The following is a 20,807-nucleotide window of genomic DNA, read 5'->3' on the forward strand; positions in this document are numbered from 1 at the left end:
CTATTCGACCTTGGGAAAAGTTGCTGGCACCAAACTTCAGTCCTCATGTGTTACAACACAGCTGTTGTATCAGTCTTCCTGTCAACCAGTCCTCAAGGCCACCTTGCCCCTCATCCAAACTTTGGATCTCGGCCTTTCGATTCAACATAAGCATCCGCTGAATTTCAGTGACCGCCTCTTGCAGACCTGGCAGAACAGTGCCTGCTTGGTCACGCCACTCCTGGCTCGCTAGCAATCCGATGGCTGTTACTCGGTCACGTTTCGACAACTGCAAAACCGGGCTGCCAATATCATTATTCGAAACCACGTCTTCTGCCTTGAGGCCTACCCATCTCATCTCTGGGATGTTACAACCATGCTCTTGTGCCAAATTCCTCGATCCGTACAGATAGCACTTCAAAATCCTGACGCCGTCTGGATCCCAATCGAACAAGCCGAATACTGGGACAGAGGACGGAGCGTGATCGAGAAGCTGACGCAGGAAATTTCGAGTGGCTATGTCAGGATATCCTTTGGCCTAGGAACGAGTCAGTGCTGAACCCACCTTGGCTCCGAAGGAGGTGCTTCACGGTAACAAGAAGGCCTGGGCCGACGGTAGGGTTCCGGTGGAATTCTCTTTCGGTCAGAGCATTGAATGTTGCCTGCGTCGTTGTCAGCAAAGTCGTCTCGGGGAGGCTCCCTTGACAGACTTCTTTTTCTATGACAAGGATCCAGTTGATATGTCCTGTGGCGGTAAACGGAGTGTTTACACAAATAGTCTGGATGACTGATGCCTGCTCGCCGATGCGGGGGTCACAGAGTCCGGCGACGAGGCCTTTCGGGCTAGCGACCTGAGCGAATAGAATGAGAAGTGAAAGTTGAGGTGTGGAATGACAGTCCCATACAACGTTAAGGTCTCGTCTCGTCACCTGGCAAGTGTGGGCAATGTCATCGACATATCGATCCACAATTTCTTGATTCTTGAAAAGGGCAACGTCGTGGTAATAAATGTCCCTGATTCCGAGTCAGTGGCTGTGCATTTTGGGTTCTAACAATGACTGACCTCTTTGTGATTGTGACACCTTGCTTGATTGCAACATATATCTCGCGCAATATTCGCCCAACACATGCTCACCAGGATATCAGAGCCAATGCGCACCGTATCCACCTATCACTTACCGAATCTCCAAGCTTCGGACTTGTTCTGGCCCGGAAAGTGATATTTGACTTCTCGAGATTCGATGTGCCAACTCAAGTGCGTCGTGTCGTCCTCAGCAAAGTAAGGTTTCACCCCCACTATTCGATTCAACGCAATGACCGGCTTGCCATGGCCGGACGGCTGTCTAATTCCTTGTATAATGGCGTTGAAGGTTGCCTCGATGTAGTCAAGGACAAGCTGGTTGGCGGCGGTGATGGTCACACCAGCCGACTGGGGTGATCGATCGAATGGGGAAGGCTGTGAGGATTCCATGACCTGGCATCGCTCAGAAGGCGGCAGTATACAATATGCCATGCATACCTAGGCGTGCTAGGTAATGCTTCCACAAGACAAGGAACGGATGAAAGCCAAGGCTGACAAGCCAGGGGCATCCAAAGGGGCAAGGACTTGAAGCGGCGGTGGTGGGCGCAGTCTCCCAGTCTCTCAGTCTATCCTGCGGTTCAACCTCGACTCCACGCTCACTAAAGACATTCCCCCATGCTGCCTAGAACGTACCTAGCGATTTAGGGAAAATAATGACGCAGGCACCATTATTTGCCCCAAACCCAAACCCCGGCCACTGCAGCCAATCTCCTCAGCACAGTTCCTGCGTCGCCCGTCGATCCTCCGAGTGGCCTCATTCTTTATCCATCTCGCCAACTTTTTCGGTTGGTGTCCCTGAACGGTGAGCCTGGTAGGGGTTTTGTCTACCGCGTCTTGTGCATCCTCGTTTGCTGTAGGCAGGTCTAATCTACCGAATTTGAACCATGTCCAGCACATATTAGAGACCATTCTATTGAACATGGTACAGACTCGACAGTCTTCACAGAAGTTGGCGGCCCACGTCGCCAACGGTCAAGCAAACGGGACTGCCAATGGCCACATCGATGGCTACGCCCCTCCCTCAAATGTCGAGCAGATAGATCGATCCAGATGGCGAATGCTCAATGAATCAGGTCGGCACACCTGGCACTACCTCAAGACGGACGAAGAGGTTGCAGAGTGGCCGCAGTCTGCCGCAGACAAGTATTTTCTCGGCTTGCCTACGGTAGGTGCAATGTCTACAGAGTGTTTGAATGTTCGCTGATCGGCCAAGGATCTCCCTGACCTCACTCCTGCCTCAAAGCCGTCTGAATCCATAGACAATTGCCTGAGCTTCTATTCGAACCTGCAGCTGCCTCCAGGCAACTGGGCCTGTGAATATGGCGGCCCTCTCTTTCTGATGCCCGGCATTGTGTGCTGCTGGTACGCGACTGGTACACACATTCCGCTGGAATATCAGATTGAGATGAAAAACTACCTCTTCGCCAGACAAAATAAGGACGGAGGGTGGGGACTGCACGTCGAGGGCCACAGTTCAGTTTTTGGGACAGCCATGAATTACACCGTCCTACGAATACTAGGAGCCAGCGAGGAAGATCCAAGAATGATAAGAGCAAGAGGGAAACTTCACGCAATGGGCGGAGCCACCAACGGTCCTCACTGGGCCAAATTCTGGCTCAGTGTTCTGGGAGTTACCCGCTGGGAAATTGTCAATCCAGTTCCTCCTGAATTATGGCTTTTGCCCGACTGGGTACCGATTGCTCCATGGCGATGGTGGGTTCACATGCGTCAGGTCTTCCTTCCCATGTCCTACATCTGGTCCAAGAGGTTTACCGCTCCCGAGAGCGATCTCATTCGATCTTTGCGACAGGAGCTGTTCGTGCAGCCCTACGAGTCTATTGATTTCGGGTCACATCGTAACTCGATTGCCCCTGAAGACAACTATCATCCCAAGTCCTGGCTGTTGAACCTGATAATGTGGCTCTTGGTGTGGATTTGGATCCCTTTTCTTAGAACAAAATCGATCGTCGAAAAGGCTGAAGCTTGGGTTTGGCGACTTGTCCAGTATGAAGACCACAACACGGACTTTGCAGACCTTGCTCCTGTCAATGCCCCTATGAACACACTCTGCTGCTTCATCAAAGAGGGCCCTGACAGCTACTCATTCAAAAGACACCTGTACCGCCTTGAGGAATATCTATGGGTAAACAAAGAAGGCATGCTGGTCAACGGGACCAATGGTGTTCAAGTTTGGGACACATCATTCAGCATCCAAGCCTGTGTTGAGGCTGGCTTGGCCGACTCTCCGAAGTGGAAACCGATGCTCACCAAAGGATTACAGTACTTGGAGTCGGAACAGATCCGTGAAGAAGTCCCCGACCGGGAGGTTTGCTACCGGCAATCGCGCAAGGGAGCATGGCCGTTCAGCACCAAACTGCAAGGCTACACCGTTTCTGACTGCACAAGCGAGGCACTCCGTGTTGTCCTCCTGCTCCAGAATGGCCACGGCTATGAGCCGTTGATTGATGAGTCACGTATTTATGATGCGGTCGACGTGCTGCTGACCATGCAGAACAAACATACCGGTGGATTTGCCAGCTACGAGATCCAACGCGGCTCTGAGTATCTCGAAATGCTCAATGCGGCTGAAGTGTTCGGGCGCATCATGGTGGAGTACGACTACCCCGAGTGTACCACTGCTGTGGTCACAGTCTTGTCGCTGTTTCAGAAATTCTATCCACAGTATCGTACGGATGAGATAAAAAGAATCAAGGAATCTGCTTTGCAGTACATCCGTCGGGCTCAAAGGGAAGACGGATCTTGGTACGGCAGTTGGGGTATCTGCTTCACATACGCGGCCATGTTTGCCCTTGAATCCTTGTCATCGGTGGGCGAGTCATGGTCGAACTCGCCTCGCGTCAAGAAAGCATGCGAATTTCTGATATCACATCAAATGGCCGACGGCGGCTGGGGCGAGAGCTACCGCGCCTCGGAACTCAAAGTGTGGGTGGACCATGAAAAATCGCAGGTGGTGCAGACGTGTTGGGCCGTCATTGCGCTAATGTATGCTGGATACCCTGACCAGGAGCCGCTGAAAAGGGCGATCAAAATGGTGATGGGTAGGCAGCAAAAGAACGGCGAGTGGCTGCAAGAGGCCATTGAAGGGGTGTTCAATTGCAGCTGCATGATCACATATCCGAACTACAAGTTTTATTTCCCTGTGAAGGCGATGGGCATGTATATAGCCAGGTGGGGGGATGACGAGTTACTTTAGTTTTGAGCACCTGTACGACTTTCGAGGAACTTAAACGGACTTGAATATGTCAAGGAAATACAGCACCTAGATCCTCCTTGAGACAGGCGGTGGGTGAGAAGGCTACTCGACTTTTCAATTGATGTCGACTTCTTGTCTTTTACCGGTGCCGTTCATTTACTCCTAAAAGTGAAAAGATCGATGGCTGCTCATCCATACAGAAGTCGACCAACTACGAATCTACAGGTTGTTGATTTGCGTCTCTAGGTACTTTTCCCACACGTCCTCAATGTCGTTGTGGTATATCCAGGGCAGACCCTCCTCGCTGCCAGACGACGCCATCTTGATCTTCAGAACGGACTCGAACGACTTATCAGTCGCATTGGCCAGCGCCTCTTTGGCCTTTTTCCTTTGCTCGTCGAGGTATTGATACCTATGTATGTATACGCATTAGAAGGGGGTTTTTCAGCGTGGTGCGGCTCAGCTCGGTACATTACATCGACACATAGGCGAAGAAAATAGGAGACAACGTACATTCTGAGATAATATGGAGACCTGATAGCGTCGAAGATCTCAAGGGCATGTGCTAGGCCCTTGGGTGTGTCGCGGGTATACTCGATGGCTCGTGCGAGGATCCAGCCGTCCTCCAGCGCGAATGCTGCGCCTGATCCGAAAGCTCCTATGTTCGACGATGAGTATACAAAAATGTTGACGTCCCTGACACGATGCGTTCGGAGAGACAGTGACAGATATGGCGCATACCTGAGAGAGGATGACTTGCGTCTCCCAGCAGCACGACTTTATCCCAAGCGTGGAGTTTCGCCAACCTTGGGCCTGCAAATGCAGAAAACTCCTTCCACTGCCCTTCGGGAACACGGGATAGGACGTCTCTGACGCGCGGGTCGTATTCCTAGCAAGATACATTAATCCATTTTTGCATTACGTCCATGGCATGGCATGGAAGAAAGGGACAGGGCACCTTGAGAAGAAGAAAAGAGGAAAACCCACCGTGAAATGAGACTGGACTCTCTGGTTCGTCGCGGGAATCCCCCAGCTGAATCTCTTGCCGGATGCAGTCTCTGGGTCGACGAGGTTTCGACATGAGATCTCAAACATTCTTTCACTTTCGTCGAGTTCCTCTGGATCGTCGACGGGGGATAGGTAGACGTGGCCCGCGGGACCGTACCACCACGACGTCAGCGAGTTGAGGTCAGGTTGGTGGGCCACCGCGCTGATGGGTATGAGCGTGCGCCAGATCGTTGTCCCTAATATCCAAGATACCGGGCTTAGATTAGAACGGTCACGATCCGAACAGCCGTACCTGTGAATCTGATACTGTGATCAGGAAAGATACTGTCTCTCACAACCTTTGCACCATCGTCTTAGGAATTTGGGCCTTTTCACATCAAGAGAGAAAGGAGCGAAGGCAAAACTGACTGAGCGGATACCGTCTGCCCCCACGACAAGGTCGACGGTTGTCTCGAATCCGTCTTCGAAAGCAAGTGATACTCCTCCCTGAGGCAGGTTCTTCACCGCGACAAGCCGTTTGTTGAGCTTGATCGTGCCGGGAGCGACTTGCTTGATCAGGGCGGATTGAAGGCGAGTCCTCCTCACTCGGCGCGGTTTGTACTGGACCGGCATTGACGAAGATCTCGTATCGAGGATCTCCCCATTCAAGCCGTTTCTGATGGTTGATACCAAGTCAAAAGACCGCGACTTGGGACAAAAGGGGTCTTCATTGACTGGATGTGGCAGAGCAGCTGATCGACGTACCGGTGCAAGACTGTTGTTTTGATATGGCCCTTGACGTGCTGGGCCGCACCCATCAACGCCAGCACTCTCCAGCAGTTATAGCCAATGCGAATGCCCGCACCGATCTCCCGAAGCTGCCTGGCTTGCTCGTAGATGGTCACCTCGACGTTTGGGAGAGCTGAAAGTGCTATGGCGGCGCCCAGGCCGGCGGGACCGCCGCCACAAATGGCTACACGGAGCCTGTTGGGTTCGGGAGGCAGTTTCTGAGCCACCATCTTTCAAACGATGTCTTGTTTTCTTTTTACCTTTTTCTCCTTTGCAATTGTTCGATGAAAAGATGATCATGTACCATTTCAGAAATGGGGGAAATCTTTTGTTTCTTATCTGAATGGATAGGATAAGCGTGTGCCATCCATGAGCGCCCTTGCGTGAGATTCTCACTCCCAACACGCATTGTATGACGTGCTTTTGGATGGGATCGCACCACGAGTCTGTCTCTGCCCATTTGTTATCTGCGGAAACGACGGCCAACCGCGGCATTCACCGCAGACCTGGTGAGAGATGGTATTTAGTAAAACGTTCAGCCTCGACTTCTTACCTGCGGTACTCAAAGGTGGTTCCTGTGTCTGGACAGAAATGGTTCATCGTACACAAACATGTGGCTAACGGAGTGGATAGACAGGAGGGGTGTGCCATGCTCCATGATACTCCATACTACTTTGCTAGACCTCATTAGCCAGCCTCGGCGTTAATTCGTTCCATGTTGATCCCTTTTCTCCGAGGCATCTCCATATGTACCGAGTACTACATCAGACTCCGATATAATAGATATTGATATCAATATCCGGCATGATACCTTCTACAACGTCTCGCAGGACTGATAGCATCAAAGTCCAGGATTTATAGCATCATGGACAACGATATCGAATTAGCTGTAGATTCTCGACCAGCGCCTCAAGACGGAGGAGAGCACACAGTGAGGGATGAAGGACAAGCAGAGCCCAACGAGGACTCCTTGAATCCCGTTGACGGAGGTTGGGCGGCCTGGAAACTTATTCTTGCCGCATACGTCTTTGAGGCGTTGCTCTGGGGTATGTATAAGCATGACATGTGCTTTGACCCCTCTGGCTTATACCGCTATGCTTTGTCTTTGTCCACTGACACAGACAGGCTTCCCACTATCCTTTGGGGTCTTCCAAAACTACTACTCCCAATTACCTGAATTCGTCAATCAGCGGTACATCTCGGTGATCGGAACGATCGCTTCGGGCATGTCGTACATGGGCGCGCCATTGATCATTCCGGTATTGAGGCGTTATGCGAAATATCGTAGGCGGATGATATGGTTCGGATGTATGGCCAGAATCCACGAAAGTTGATCAATGTTCAGCTGACAAGCAGGACCAGGGACATTATGTATCTTGGGCGTACTGTGCGGATCTTTCGCGCGCACCGTCGGCAGCCTCATCTTCACCCAGGGTGTCATGTATGGCATTGGCTTCATCATCTTCTACTACCCCATCATCAGCATGGTCAACGAGTACTGGATCACGCGAAGGGGGATGGCGTACGGCTTTCTGTGCAGCGCGTCTGGATTCTCGGGTATTGTCATGCCCCTATCCCTGGAGCTTCTTCTGAACAAATACGGGTATCCGACGACGTTGAGAGTCGTCGCAGTGGGCCTGGTCGTGTTGACGGGGCCGTTGATACCCCTGTTGAAAGGACGGCTCCCTCCATCGGCACAAAACTATACACCGAGAACCAGTTGGGCTTTTCTCAAGACACCACTCTTCTGGATCTACACGGCCTCAAACCTGATGCAGGGACTCGGATACTTCTTTCCTTCGCTTTACATTCCGTCGTATGCCTCTACACTTGGCTTGAGCTCGAGGCAAGGCTCTCTCCTTCTGGCCATCATGTGCGTCTCACAAGTGCTGGGCCAATTTACCTTCGGATACCTCTCAGACCGGAGACTGTCGGTCACGGTCCTATCCTTTGCATCGACTCTCATCCCTGCTGCAGCAGTGTTCGCTCTGTGGGGCCTGGCGCGGAACTTCGCCATGTTGTCTGTCTTTGGACTGATATACGGCTTCTTCGGAGCTGGTTACACGGCCTTGTGGGCCCGGATGGGCATGGGCGTCACAACGGATGTTACTTCAGCCTTTGCGGTATTTGGTCTGTTCAATTTCGGAAAGGGCATTGGGAATGTCCTGGCCGGGCCTATCAGTGCCAACATGCTGTTCAAGCATATACATGTCGGAAGATATGCGGTAGGAAAGTATGAGGTGCTTGTGCTGTTCACAGGCTCATGCATGCTTGCAAGCGCGCTCAGCATCGCCATCGGCTATCTGAAGATCCGGAAATTCTGGTTGCTCAACTGAGGGGAACTGGTCTCCTGCAACAAGCTCATTTGAGGAGAGGAATTTCAGTAGCGATTGACTTGCTTGGACAAGTGGAATGGCTCGAGTTGGCACACTGACTGAATAATTTCAGATCTCTTTCCTTTCGTCAAGTAGCAGGCTTCACGATACGAATACGGAGCATCATCTGCGAAACCACATATCCCCACGCAAAGGGCCCATCCCACCCACCTACATCAGAACGATCTCTTTCGTATTAACGTCTTCGTGATCAAGTACATCCAGCAATTCCCCCCGCATGACGCCGTGGACGTATGCTTCTCCCACAAGAGAGTGATATTTGGCCGTGCCGCCATCCTCCATCCCAACTTGCCTCACAACGAACGGCGTAACCATGCCTAGAAACACGCAGCACGCGTCTCCAGGCTTCGCGAACCGCGCTACCAAAGCGAACCGACCATGTGCTGTCAGTGCCAATTGCCGATCCCGACAGTTGCGCGTGCTGACCTCGTAGCGAGACGCCTCACAAAGTTCCTTTCGTGATGCTCGAGCTGTGATCACCCCTGTGCGATGGTTTTCGGGAGGGTCTGGGTTCTCGAGAGCTCGAAGGTATTTCTGGAACCTCTTTCGGTGTTCGTCAATACTCACCACTCGGGTATTGTTGTAGCCCGTGACCAGTGTGTAGCTGAAGCTTGCGTCCATTAGAGTACGCTTCGGTGGCACCTCTGAGCAACCACGTTGGAGGTTGCAGGCGAGCACCATGTCGTTCCACAACTTGTCAACGTATGTCTTGTGCGGTTCCTGAGGCTCAAAGTCCCACAGCGTACGGTCGAGAGCAAAATTTTCGGGCTTGAGAAGTCCGGAAGTCCAGGTCAGATGATCAAATATAAAACCCCTAAGGCTTAGAAGCCTCTCACCACGGAAACCTCTGCAGGCCTTATACTGCAACCTGTCAACGGGGCCCCCAGCCTCGAACGACAACCCTATATTGCCGATGGTATATGACGGCGCAAGATCCATCCGAGGTTTCGTCCATTTCGGAATCCATGACGGCGCCTTGCTCCCATTGACTTCGTCGACGGAGTCATGCTGCACGAAACAGAGAATATAGGGAGCTTCGTGTCTGCTCCGCAAGAACGCAAGTGTAGCATCAAAGTAGACTTCTTTCTCGTCCTTGTCATAATCTGGCTCCAAAAATAGCTTACCATCAGCAGATTTGGCGAGAGGATTGCCCAAAAATGCGTAGATGTGATCGCGAGCATCCTTGGCCGACAGGGACTTCCCAATCTGCAATATGTCCAGGAACAGTCCCGGACGGCCGCCGCAGTGCTTCTCGTTCAAGGATCGGATCAGCGGCCTCTCGCGCCTCCATGATTCTGCGTTGTCGTACGTGCGATAGACGCAGAGGAAGACGAGCCTCCAATACCGAAAACTCGAGTCATCCCCGCCCAGCAGCCGCGTTATCTCGGTGCGCCCATCGCAGAAGCAGGCGAACTCGACGAGCACGGCGAGACTCATGCTGTGACGGCCCCAGAACAAATGACAATTCTTGGCCAGCGCCGCCTCCTGAAGCACCCATACGCGCGAAAACCAGGAACACTCCATGAGCTTTCTGAGCTTCGAACCTGCCTCTGCGTCAGTGCACAGGTGATGTGGAAGGTCGAGGGTGGGAATGTTCCGAGTGTGTCTATATATGTCGAAGTTCTCGTCAAGATACGAGACCCATCTCTCCAGGAGACCGAAACAGTCCCTGGCTATGCCGCCCGTGTCCCTGCCCAGCCAGACAAACACCTGCCTTGCATCGCGGTAGACTTCACCAAGTCGCTTGACCTGGTGGTTCTTCTCTTCGCTGCGGTCTTGATTGATGCATATGGCGTCGACCCACAGACGCTGTGAATGTCCGGGGCTCTTGCTACGGAGTTCTCGCAAAGCATCCGCCAGGTTGGTCGTGATGGGCAGGATCTGGTTGGAGCAGATGATCTCGGCCCGGTCCGTCGATGTGCCCCAGGTGTAAGAAATGGCATCATAGGTATTGGCAGCGTTCTGACGAGGCTCCAAGGTGAGACAGCAGCGGATCGCATCGTCTTTTCTACCCGGAAGTAACTCTAGTATGCGAATGTATTCCTCGCTCAGTAGGTCTTCGTATTCAAATTTTTTCATTTTGCAGTGTTCGAGGTGTATACTTATCAGAAGGTTAGCCTGAGGGAAGCTAGTTTGTCAACCGAGGCAAGGCTGAGGCATCAAGTCAATTGTTGCCTACCTAACCCCACTGCGCTACTAGTAGTCAAGGCCAACACCTCTCCACTCCACTCTCGGTGCCACTTCTTCCTCTCACCCACCCCCAGTCACACCCACTGAAAACAAAAACATATATAAAACATATCAGCTCAAAATCCTTCAACAACCACACTCCGCATTGGTGTAATGGTAACATAGCCGGTTTTCAGTTGAAGACCATCATACCCGGCGTAAGTCGAACTCAAGTATGATATCTACTATAAATTACATCTTGCTAACCCCAACCAGAGCCCGGGGTTCAATTCCCCGATGCGGAAATTTCATCAATTCTTTTTTCCCATTCCCAGTAAAATGAGCTGTGTCTTTTTGCTTCTTCTGTCATATCAATCTTCCACTGACTGAGAAGAATTATGTCTAGTATACCTAGGTAGGTAGACCCCTTTTTAATGTACGACCAGATCCATGAACGTACAAGAAAAACATCGTTGAACACATTGGGCATATCATATTCACGGCAGCTTTTTTCGTTACCCCAGACTGCATATTCTCGGGTTCCAGGTTTGTTGGTTCTCGAAAGCGGCCAAGGGTCTCTCATCAGGAATGGTTTTTGCCCACTGACATCCAACATGAAAGGGCTGAGCTGAGCAGCATGGACGTTAAGCTTCTGCGATTGTCTCACAACAAGTGATCACCCCTCATCGCGCGAGGTTTTGGTTGTTTTGTGAGCAGACACGGCTAAAGACGCAATCCGTCAACGTACAATCCGAAGTCCTCATCTAGGCGAAGGATCGTCCTGATCGTCGTGGCGTTAGACTCTGGAATCCAAGAAATATTGGTACCGGATATTTTCAAATTAAATTATAATTCTCTTTTTTGACTCTTGAGGAGGAAAGTCATGATCTCGAACAGTCCTATTCTGACCTATGATCCTTCCCTATTCCAGTAGCACTCTCAGCCAAACCAATTGCAAATCCACCTGTCTCTGAGCCTTGCCAGCCCAGTCTCTGCTGTCCTGCGCAGTTCGAGCCGCAATCTCATCTCCACTCCCAATCGTTGCCAGAAAACTTACCAGCTCCGGCAAGTCTTCAAAACCAGTGCTCACCAGGATGTAATGAATTCATGGAATCAGACGATCATCGTGCCACTCTTCGAACACGGTCTGCTTGAGAGTCGCTTTGTCGCCCCACTCTGGATCCTCAGCTTCAACATAACCCGTGCTCCTGGGCAGGGAGTACGGGCTCGGGAAGATAATGTCGTTAAAAGAAGGTCTCCCCTGAGACCAGACTGGAGCAAGTGAGTGCGTGAGACGGAGAGACTCTGGCACCACAGGAAATCCTCCCAAGTTTTGAAGGTCACAGTGCACAGATATTCCTGCTCTTGGTCAGGTTGGGAATAAAATAAGGACCGGCTTCGGACGTGAGTGGCGCGTGAGGCGAATTTCTCGCTGGATAAGCAACTGCGCATGACAAGGCCATGGCTCCCGAAGCATCTTTATTTCCAACGTCGGGAAAGTGATGCCTCCCCCGCTCAGTACGATCGGAGAGGCCGCTTAGATCGAATTAGATCGATACGACCGACTTCAATGCCCTGTCTAGCGTGTCTCTTAGAGCGCAGACAGTGGGTTCATCGAATATGTCAACCGTAGGTGTCATATCAAGAAGGGCGTAGCTCACCCGGCCGGAAGCAATCGAGACGTCGACCCTGCAAACCAAGACGCATCATCTCCACCTGTAATCGTGATGCTTCCGTCAAGAACCTCGTACTTTATCACGAAACCGGAGAATCGTTCGTGTGCGTTGATAACAAGTCTTTTCTACACTGACGGCGCCACGACCCAGAATGGTCCGAACGTGTGTATCGTTGAATCGAATTCGTCTACCAAGACAAAATCATGCTGAATTGCAAGGTCGAACCACTTCTCGGAATTTGAACATATTTTGTATTCCTTGCAATCCGATAGACTCAGCGACTTTCAAAGAGTGTCATGACACATCTGCTCTTCATCGCGTTGCAACAACTATGCGACTACCGTGTCTCAATCGGGTTCGTAGCTCGTGTCGTAGTCCTTCGCGGGATCTTCATAGACGAAAATAGTTGTCGCATTACTCGATAGACTATGGTGAGACAGCGTTTGGCTTGCGACACTATGGTTCGAAGCCGGCGAGTGTTCACTACTATCCGATGATTCGGTACTCGATTCTCTTCTCAAGAGCCGCATTCGATCGTCTCGATCTCGAAGACTCGGTAGAAGCACGTCGAAGACATTCTCGACGTGTAGTCCTCTCAACTTTGCGGTTTGGAAAGCCCTTTCAAGCCACTCAGTAGCTGCCGTGTGGCCTCTCTTTCGATAATACGCAAGCGCCAGATTTGCAGGAAAGTTGATAATGTTAGCGCCCCAAGCTCCCATGTCTGGTTGCAAGCAATAAGAAACACATCGGCAGATATTGACCGCTTGAGTTTCCGCGTCGAAAAGCTCCTTCAGCAGTGCGTGGTCGACAGAGCTCAGTCGTTTTTGATCTCGGAGATAAAGAGCGTGCAAGATCTCATTCCCCACTTCGCTCAATGCTAGCGAACATGTATAATAGACCAGGCGTGCGTGGGCGAACAAGTGATTTTCGAACCACAAGTCGGTGGCAAAAGGGTAAGTAGGCTTCTCGATTGGATCGTGTTCTACGACCCGTGGCGTCGCGCCCTTCTTTGTGCCATCCCTCCATCTATTGATTCTTGTCTGCAGGTCTCTGCATTCATCCAACAGCTGAGCAAGGTCCGGGGTCGTGTCAAAATGATACCCCTGGAGAATATCGAATTTCTCCAAGATGCCCGGGATGAAAGTGCCCAGGTCAACCATCCTATCAAAATATGTCCTGTGCTGGAACTCCCAGGGTACTGTTCGCCATTCTTCAGTAGCCAAGTAGGTTGCTTTCCTCTGTAGAATGGCAGCATATATTGTGGGGATCCTCGAAGCCAGGAAAGGGTGATGACCATTCCAATTCTGATGAGCCTTAGCACCTCGAAGTTGGATCAGTCGAGCCGCTCCTGTGGCGTGTGCCACCCAAGTTCGTGAATTGAATGCCGGACCCTCAAAGACTTCATAAAGCCCCAACAGCATACACGCCATGAGGACGTGATCGGAATGCATCCGTTGGGGGTCGAAGAGCGCGAGCTGTAGCTCTTTGAGTGCCTTTCCGTAAAGTTTCGCACTTTCATGAACAAGACGGACGTCTCTGTGGCCTTGACCGACTCTTGAAATGCTCAACGCTGAAAAGGCGTCCGCCAAGGAGATATCTTGTTTTGAGACATTTTGGATAACTTCTGCCCAATTCATGGGGTGGCCACACCGGATTATAAAGTCATCCCGGCATGCTGCATCTCCCTGGGGCATATAGAGGTCCCAAAATAGACTCTTGCATTGTGATTCCACTGCTCCGCGATTGACTGAGCCAGGGAGAGGAACGATAGCGGGCTTGTTACGTCCGACAAAGATGGCGTGTTGGACCTTTTTACTGGCGGGATGAAGAATGAAGGTTCGCTCACGGTCGTAACCACCGCAGATATTGCCACTTGCAGCACATTGACCGCAGATTGGACGTTTCTGATCGCACTAGGTCAAAGAAATGAGCGCGTGTAATCAAATGGTGGCTCTGGCCAAGGTACTTACGCCCTTTTTGCGCCGCCGGCAGGTGCTGCAACCTTTGCTTTTCCCAGGGACTCCAACCATTGCTGTTAAGAGATCAAGCTGCGAGTGCGTGCACCAAGTAGCCAAATATACCTTGCACAAGGAGTGAGACGAGTCTCATCTTGCGATAGAAAGTGCAGGGCGGTCGAGAGGTTTAAGCGGCGCATTGACCGAGCAGGAGCATTCTGATTCAGGTATCGGGGTACACGCTGTCGCATCCCCCAGCGCGCAGGGAAGTGACTGCGGTTGAGATGATCAATACCGTGGGTATGAGATGCCAATAAGTATTCATTCAGTAAGCAAGAGTGCAGTCGCAGTTGAGGGGGGACAGAATTGTAAGGCGGACAAACCGCATCTGGATAGTCCCCGAAAGCCTGGCTGATTGATTCACGTCGGCCGTGTGAGAGAAGTAGTAGGACCTTGATCATGTAATAGGGATGGCTAGATTTAGACCCCACAAGGGCGGAGGAGGGGGAAGGATGCTGAATTAAGCGGCGCATGGCCTAGGCCTCACCAGCCTGTAGGTGGTCCGGGGGCGAATGGAAGCTGAACAATTCCCCGAAATGTCAGGCTTACTCTTTTTTCCATCGATCCCTCCCAGTTGTGTTAGGTGCCAACCTACCGGAAAAAGAGACCGCTAAAACAAACCTTGGGTGTCGTAATTGAGCTCATAGGGCTCGAGGGATGCTTCCGGGGGCAGCGGGGGGTCGATCCCCTTGAAGCGGTCACCAGTCACCGTCCAGTCGGGGTCTGACAAGCTACGTAAGTGGTTCGCCTCGGCACCGGTCGAGTGCCTGTCATTGCTGTCAATGCCAATCAGTGCCCCACCAATTTCCCGGCGTCCCCTGGCGCATGCCGCATGCTGCACCCTGCACGCTGCATGCAGAGTGTCGTGGTGATTGTAAACAAATCACTCGGCCTTCACTTTACCACTCGACCACTATCTTCTCTTCTATACAGTTCAGTAAACTGCTTACGAGTACCATCTTTGCATGGTATTTGCACCATTAGCGATAATTGTAATGGCATAATCAATATTGGCATCACCATGAATCGTCAAGAGTTCGCCCACCTCTTATCCCAGACACAATCGATGATGGCTCCCCCTCGAGCCCCAACAACTACACACCTCATATCCGATTCCTGTCTCCATGGCTCAGCCTCGGCCTCGTCTCCTCCGCTCTCACCTCGACAGAAGTTCCAGGCACATGTACGGACATTGAATGATCAGGCTTCAACCCCTCCTCGAAACGCGTCCACTGTCCCCAAGAGATCCCCAGAGCTACAGCACGTTTCCAGTTTACGTGTCTCATATCGAAAGACTCCCCCTCCGAAAACCCCTTGCCGGGCGAGTCCAACATGGGAAGACAGCGAGTTGACACTCAAAACGTTCAACAACACCCACAATGAGCCATACTTCATCACAGAAGAGCGGGAAGCCTGGAGTAGACAATCCCCATCCAGGACAACTATGCCCTTCGCCGACAATGTCTTCTTCCTGCAGCCACCCGATGCACATAGCCCAATTCTGCAACCAAGCAAACAACTGAGAGAATTACGTCCTTTTGCCCCTCTGGCCCATCCAGTGGATGTGAACGAGAGACCAAAAACTAGTCGAGGGCCAGCACATAGTCACTCGAAATTTACAATCGAAAATGCTGATGCCAACCTCAGAGAGGAAGATCTGTCCGCAAGAGCGTCAAAGTTTGCAGAGGGAAGCATGAATGCACGGTCTGCCGGAATATCTTCTACGTGGCAGGAGCATAGTTCGATCACTAGTTGCTCTGAAACTGAATCAGACGATGATCCAACCCCACGGGCGTCACCACAGCGCTCTTCTATTGATTTGAGCGAGTTCAAACCAGAAACCACAATCGCCCCTACCCTGAAGCAGCGCCTGTTCAAGTTTGGCACGAAAGCCAGGTCAAAAGAGAACACATCAAAGGTCGAGGGGGAACCTGCTGCAAAGAAAAAGAACGGCCTGAGGAAAAGTATGTCGCTATGGAACCTCCATAGTGACAAGAGGAAGGCTGCAGACGGGTCAGAAAGTCCGGAAAAGAAATCCTCCGCATCAAGTCATAATAGCGATCTCGAAGTGCTCAACGATAGAAAGAGACGTGCAGAAGAAGCGTACGCTCAGCAATTTGGCATGAAGAGGAGAAAATCCAACGTGGGCCTAGCTACAGCAACATCAGGCGACCATGCTTTGGAAGAGATGGAAGCCACTACTGGCAGCCAATCTCAGAGCTGGCCAGCACCAAACAATGATAGACGTCCCGGTCAATCTCCATCGAAGATAGTTCCCGCTGACTCCGAGTGGTCTGACAGTCATAATGACCTTGATCATCAGAAACGACCAACCCGCCGGGAATTGGAGAAGGAGAACCAACAGCTACGAGCTTTGTTGAGACAGAAGCAGCAAGAGAAGACTCCTCAGCCAGCATCGTCTTCTTCCCGACAGCATACTCTAACTCCTGGAATAGTCCACGAAGATGACGTCTCCACCGCCAAGTCCTCCGCTAAGAAGCAGAGCCAGAAACAGTCTGGAGCAGCAGCCCCAGCGGTGGCACTATTGCCGGAGCGTGCGGCGTTGAGGACGTTGAGCAACACCACGAATCAGCCGCATGTTAAGAACAAGGGAAACGGTAGTCTGGTTGTAATTTCAACGTCAGACATTATTGACCAACCAAAGCACATGAAAAAGCAGCGCCGGCGTTCGTCTGTTGTTAGAGGCGAAGGGTTTTCACATCCATTCTCTGCCATTCTCGAGGAGGACGAAGAAACGTGGACAGCACAAGCTAGGAAAGAAAACCAATGCTCGACGAACGATACATTCAGTCCAAAGTTAGTACCAGAGATGAACTCAGGAAATGGAATCGTGGACGTTGGGGGAGTAAAGGTCAAAGCTCACGCTGCGCCAATGCAGGGAAAAGGTGTCCAGATGGAGAACTGGGAATGGCCTGACGACGTTTTCTGAAAGAGCTGAGAAGAAGCCGCATGAATCCAAGCCAGAGGCGAGAGGTTGAATGGGGAACGAGGCAGGCACCTTTAACTGATGAGACATGACCGTTGATTGTTTGAGTTCAGGGCGTGGAGGATCGGACATGGAGCATGATGCAATACGAGAATGACATGATGAATCAACGCGGACGGGGCCATGGTCGACGTGCAGGGCATTGGAAAGCAGCATGATTGAGGTGATTGATGTCGAGGGTGTTTGTGGGTTTGATCCCCATTCCTTTTTTCTGCATTTCATATGTTGCATGGCCGAGCGAGTTGGGTGTCTGGGGGCCACAGCAACGTGTCTGGTTTCGATTTGACCCAATGAAGCTGAAGGATTGATATTGACTTGGTTCCGAGACCCGTGCAGCAGCAGCAGCAGCAGCACTGGGGTCTACATCAAGGAACTTCCGCCACGAATTCTGCATGTGAAGGCTCCTTGTTGTCATTTCTATTCTTGCTTGACGTTTACGTACGTACACACAGTAACACACATGGCATGCACGGTGTTGGATAGCATACCACAGCATACCCAGGGTAGTCGCTTAGCGCAGCATCGCATTAGTAACCATAGCGGTAGCGACGTAGGTACAACAAACAGTTATAGCAACACTGAAGGAAGATAGGTACCTAGGTATGCAAACAAGAAACCCCGCGCCATCTCCTCGTCCTGAGTACCTACCTGCCTAGGTATGCATTCGCCGGCAATCCCCAGCGTCGTTGGAACGTCGACCCTTAACTCTCTGGTAGCCGTCCGCATGTATTGTGCCTCGTACCTATGAGGCATTCATGCATACAGGACCCCCTGCGGGCAGGTTGCAGGTGGGTTATTTATAGTACGAGGGCATATACTCGCATTGCTATATATACCCCTTAGAGACCCTTCATGCGCTGTCCAATAAGGAGGGCGAGGCAGGAGAGCTGGCAGTTCCCCGACGGACATTTGGGCCATTGAGACAAGGAGAAAGATGTACGCAGACATAAGTGCATAGATACCTTAGTTATGTACAGGGGCCGATACCCTAGGTAGATTGTGTAACCTCGAAACCCCGAGGATTTTCCTGCTTCCCATTCCATTGCCTTGGTCAGTTCCTTTAGGCTCTTGCTCGGTACATGAAATAGAGAGGAGAGGAGAAGAGACTGGTAGGAAGGAGGTCGTGGTTATGATAAATGTCGCTGGTCAACTAAGATATAAGATAGAGAGGAGGTTATCAACTACCTAGGTATTTACATAATCCCCACATACATTCATTCTTCGCTTCAAACCAATAGTGTCAATATCAATACCATCCTATTTCGTCGGCTCTCCGAAGAAGAAAAGGACATCTTGAACAGCAATCAAAGTACCAGATGAAAAAGTCCAGAGTTGCAATCTGTGTTTAGTGTCTTGAGCAAGTGTTGAGTCCTTAATACCGAGAAGAGGAGATCGCGTAGCTTTTCGGCCATGATACAATGTTGTTTGGCTTCAGTCTTCATTCCTTCCTCGTGATTTGATCAGTTCCAGAACCACCCACCGCCACTCCGTCTGGGTCGCTCATTGCTGTTGGTACTATCTTGCTGTTGCGTTGACTGTGGCTGCCGCTCATGCTCCACCTCCGGCTCCGGCTCGGCCTCAGAAATTGGGATCCTTCGAGGAAATCGCTTCGCATATTGAGACTCTTGCTCTTGCTCTCGCTTGTGTTCCTGATTCTTTTGTTGCCCATCGAGTTCAGATCGAAGGAGACCTTGGGGCTCTCTATAATCCGTCTCAGTGCGGGTGCTCGGGCTGGGATGAGTGACCGTCTCATCGGTCGCTTCTGTTCCATCTGCGAACTGTCGCTTATAGACCACTCTCGACTCAATGGAGCCATCCGGCAACGTGCGGGTGGAGATCGTAGTAGAATGCCCCACCAGAGTCTTGTCATTAGGTCGCATGTCGTTGTCATTAGTGGAGGATAAAGCGGAGGAGTCGAACGAGTAAGACGATCGAGAAGTCGCAGGAAGGGGAGCCCTTGTCTCCTCCTCATTGACAGAACCAACAGCGGCTGGCCCAAGGGCTTCCTGCGCAGCTTCATCATCCGCCGAAATGGTTGCATTTGCGGCAGCACTGCTCTCTTCTGGTTGCTCTTCAGGTGGCGTGACTTCTCCCGCGGAGTTGTTGCGTCGATGACACTGATGGCTCCAGCGCCATCTGGCACAACGGTGTTCCGCGTCTGTAAGAGATTCTGTCGTTCCTACAGTTCTCGGAGGAACCGCCCGTTTGACCAGCATACCGTGCTCGCTAAAGCCCCATCGATTTCCGAGACTGCCCCTGCTCACCATGTCGTGTATCCAGGTCTTAGGGGTTCGCCAAGTATTCCAATTGTCCCTATCAACCATCTTTCCTGTCTGCTGGAGGCTCAACAGGTCCTCAAACGCGTCAGCCCAAGGCTTGTGTTTTGCCAACTTCTCGTCTACGCTCGTATACCATCTCTCGAAGAACTTGGCGCCAGAGATCTGGAATGGCTCGCCTTCCGAGTCTTGGATCTTGACTTTGAAAAGTCGCGATTGTGCAGGATTGCAGAGGTAGATTGGGGAATAAGGGCTGAGCATAAGCCAGGGGAGTGTCTCGTCGGGATTATCGAACGGTTGCATCCGCCGGGCTGCCCAGAGGGAATATGTGGTAGGCGGAGAAATGGGCTTCTCGTTTGGAGCACGGTCTTTAGTCTCGTCAGTGTTGCTGCAGGTGCTGGGCGAATACTTCTCTTTCTGCTTGCCGTCCCAGCCAAGAGCAGAGAACCAAGAATTGGAAGGGCTCTTCTCGGTCGATCTGTGAGCTGGTGCCTCGGGTACTTGCACCTGTTTGTCATCGTTTTTCCGCGGGAGTGCATTATAGGCATCCAATTCGGTCCTGGGATGTCCCGCTTCATCGTACAGAGCAGGACATTTATCCGCGTTATTCTGGGGCTCTTGGCCGTTCAAAGCAGGACAACGGGCAGCTCTGCCTCGAGTCCACCAAGGGGTGTCCTTTGCATCACTCCTGGTCTGCATCGAGTGTTGTCTCCACGCGTCTTCCATCGATCTCCAGGCTTCATTCTTGGATTTTTCCACCTGCTGTCTCATCTCCTCCATCTCCTGCTCGACCTGCTTCCGGAAGCCTTCCTCCCATTCCTGTCTCTGACGCATCAGGTCGTCGACTTCTTGCTTCAGGCGGTCACTGCGGGCACCAGAGACGCCAAACAGCTGGGGAAACCCCGAGAAGAAGGATGAGAATTGCTCGTCAGCAAAGCGGCGGAATAGGATGAATGGGTTCTCGTCGTCCTTGTTGGAGCGAGGATAGGGAGTCTGATAGGTGGGGAATGGATCCATAGGAGGAGGGGCCATGGAGTGGTCCGGGGGCTTTTTGTCGTCTGGCATCTTGTCTGCGGCAGTATCTGAGAATGATTGAAACTAAGGCAAGAGATTATGAAACAGGAACAAAAAGTAACACAAGTAGAGAAGAAGCGTGATGAAACAGAAGCAAGTCGTTGATGCCTGGAGCGGGACGGATGAAGGTGATGACTGCGTGGT

At 51.6% G+C, this 20,807-nt stretch overlaps 8 protein-coding genes and 1 non-coding gene across 9 annotated transcripts; 4 read left to right on the forward strand and 5 right to left on the reverse strand.

Moving 5' to 3' along the window:
* Window positions 1-43: 43 nt before the first annotated feature.
* Z520_10197 (uncharacterized protein) lies at window positions 44-1,450 on the reverse strand (the record flags this gene model as incomplete). The annotated part of the gene is made up of 6 exons (XM_016780691.1): window positions 44-517; window positions 570-641; window positions 690-830; window positions 885-993; window positions 1,043-1,109; window positions 1,159-1,450. The coding sequence occupies 6 exons, from the start codon at window positions 1,448-1,450 to the stop codon at window positions 44-46; spliced, it is 1,155 nt and encodes a 384-aa protein (XP_016628294.1).
* A 529-nt stretch (window positions 1,451-1,979) lies between these two features.
* Window positions 1,980-4,274, forward strand: Z520_10198 (uncharacterized protein; the record flags this gene model as incomplete). The annotated part of the gene is made up of 2 exons (XM_016780692.1): window positions 1,980-2,225; window positions 2,274-4,274. The coding sequence occupies 2 exons, from the start codon at window positions 1,980-1,982 to the stop codon at window positions 4,272-4,274; spliced, it is 2,247 nt and encodes a 748-aa protein (XP_016628295.1).
* A 219-nt stretch (window positions 4,275-4,493) lies between these two features.
* Z520_10199 (uncharacterized protein) lies at window positions 4,494-6,280 on the reverse strand (the record flags this gene model as incomplete). The annotated part of the gene is made up of 7 exons (XM_016780693.1): window positions 4,494-4,686; window positions 4,788-4,932; window positions 5,016-5,163; window positions 5,262-5,518; window positions 5,575-5,620; window positions 5,691-5,937; window positions 6,027-6,280. The coding sequence occupies 7 exons, from the start codon at window positions 6,278-6,280 to the stop codon at window positions 4,494-4,496; spliced, it is 1,290 nt and encodes a 429-aa protein (XP_016628296.1).
* Window positions 6,281-6,915: 635 nt separating this feature from the next.
* On the forward strand, window positions 6,916-8,386 carry Z520_10200 (uncharacterized protein; the record flags this gene model as incomplete). Its single annotated transcript, XM_016780694.1, has 3 exons — window positions 6,916-7,096; window positions 7,176-7,358; window positions 7,413-8,386. The coding sequence occupies 3 exons, from the start codon at window positions 6,916-6,918 to the stop codon at window positions 8,384-8,386; spliced, it is 1,338 nt and encodes a 445-aa protein (XP_016628297.1).
* Window positions 8,387-8,596: 210 nt separating this feature from the next.
* Window positions 8,597-10,525, reverse strand: Z520_10201 (uncharacterized protein; the record flags this gene model as incomplete). Its single annotated transcript, XM_016780695.1, has 1 exon — window positions 8,597-10,525. The coding sequence occupies one exon, from the start codon at window positions 10,523-10,525 to the stop codon at window positions 8,597-8,599; it is 1,929 nt and encodes a 642-aa protein (XP_016628298.1).
* A 250-nt stretch (window positions 10,526-10,775) lies between these two features.
* Window positions 10,776-10,920, forward strand: Z520_10202. Its single transcript has one exon. It is a non-coding gene; the product is annotated as a tRNA-Glu (tRNA).
* Window positions 10,921-12,638: 1,718 nt separating this feature from the next.
* Z520_10203 (uncharacterized protein) lies at window positions 12,639-14,321 on the reverse strand (the record flags this gene model as incomplete). Its single annotated transcript, XM_016780696.1, has 2 exons — window positions 12,639-14,204; window positions 14,262-14,321. The coding sequence occupies 2 exons, from the start codon at window positions 14,319-14,321 to the stop codon at window positions 12,639-12,641; spliced, it is 1,626 nt and encodes a 541-aa protein (XP_016628299.1).
* A 1,006-nt stretch (window positions 14,322-15,327) lies between these two features.
* Z520_10204 (uncharacterized protein) lies at window positions 15,328-17,256 on the forward strand (the record flags this gene model as incomplete). The annotated part of the gene is made up of 1 exon (XM_016780697.1): window positions 15,328-17,256. One exon carries the CDS (start codon window positions 15,328-15,330, stop codon window positions 17,254-17,256), a length of 1,929 nt encoding a protein of 642 aa, XP_016628300.1.
* Window positions 17,257-18,773: 1,517 nt separating this feature from the next.
* Z520_10205 (uncharacterized protein) lies at window positions 18,774-20,654 on the reverse strand (the record flags this gene model as incomplete). Its single annotated transcript, XM_016780698.1, has 1 exon — window positions 18,774-20,654. The coding sequence occupies one exon, from the start codon at window positions 20,652-20,654 to the stop codon at window positions 18,774-18,776; it is 1,881 nt and encodes a 626-aa protein (XP_016628301.1).
* Window positions 20,655-20,807: the final 153 nt, after the last annotated feature.

Source organism: Fonsecaea multimorphosa, assembly GCF_000836435.1.
Source record: "Fonsecaea multimorphosa CBS 102226 unplaced genomic scaffold supercont1.28, whole genome shotgun sequence".
Classification (NCBI taxonomy): domain Eukaryota; kingdom Fungi; phylum Ascomycota; class Eurotiomycetes; order Chaetothyriales; family Herpotrichiellaceae; genus Fonsecaea; species Fonsecaea multimorphosa.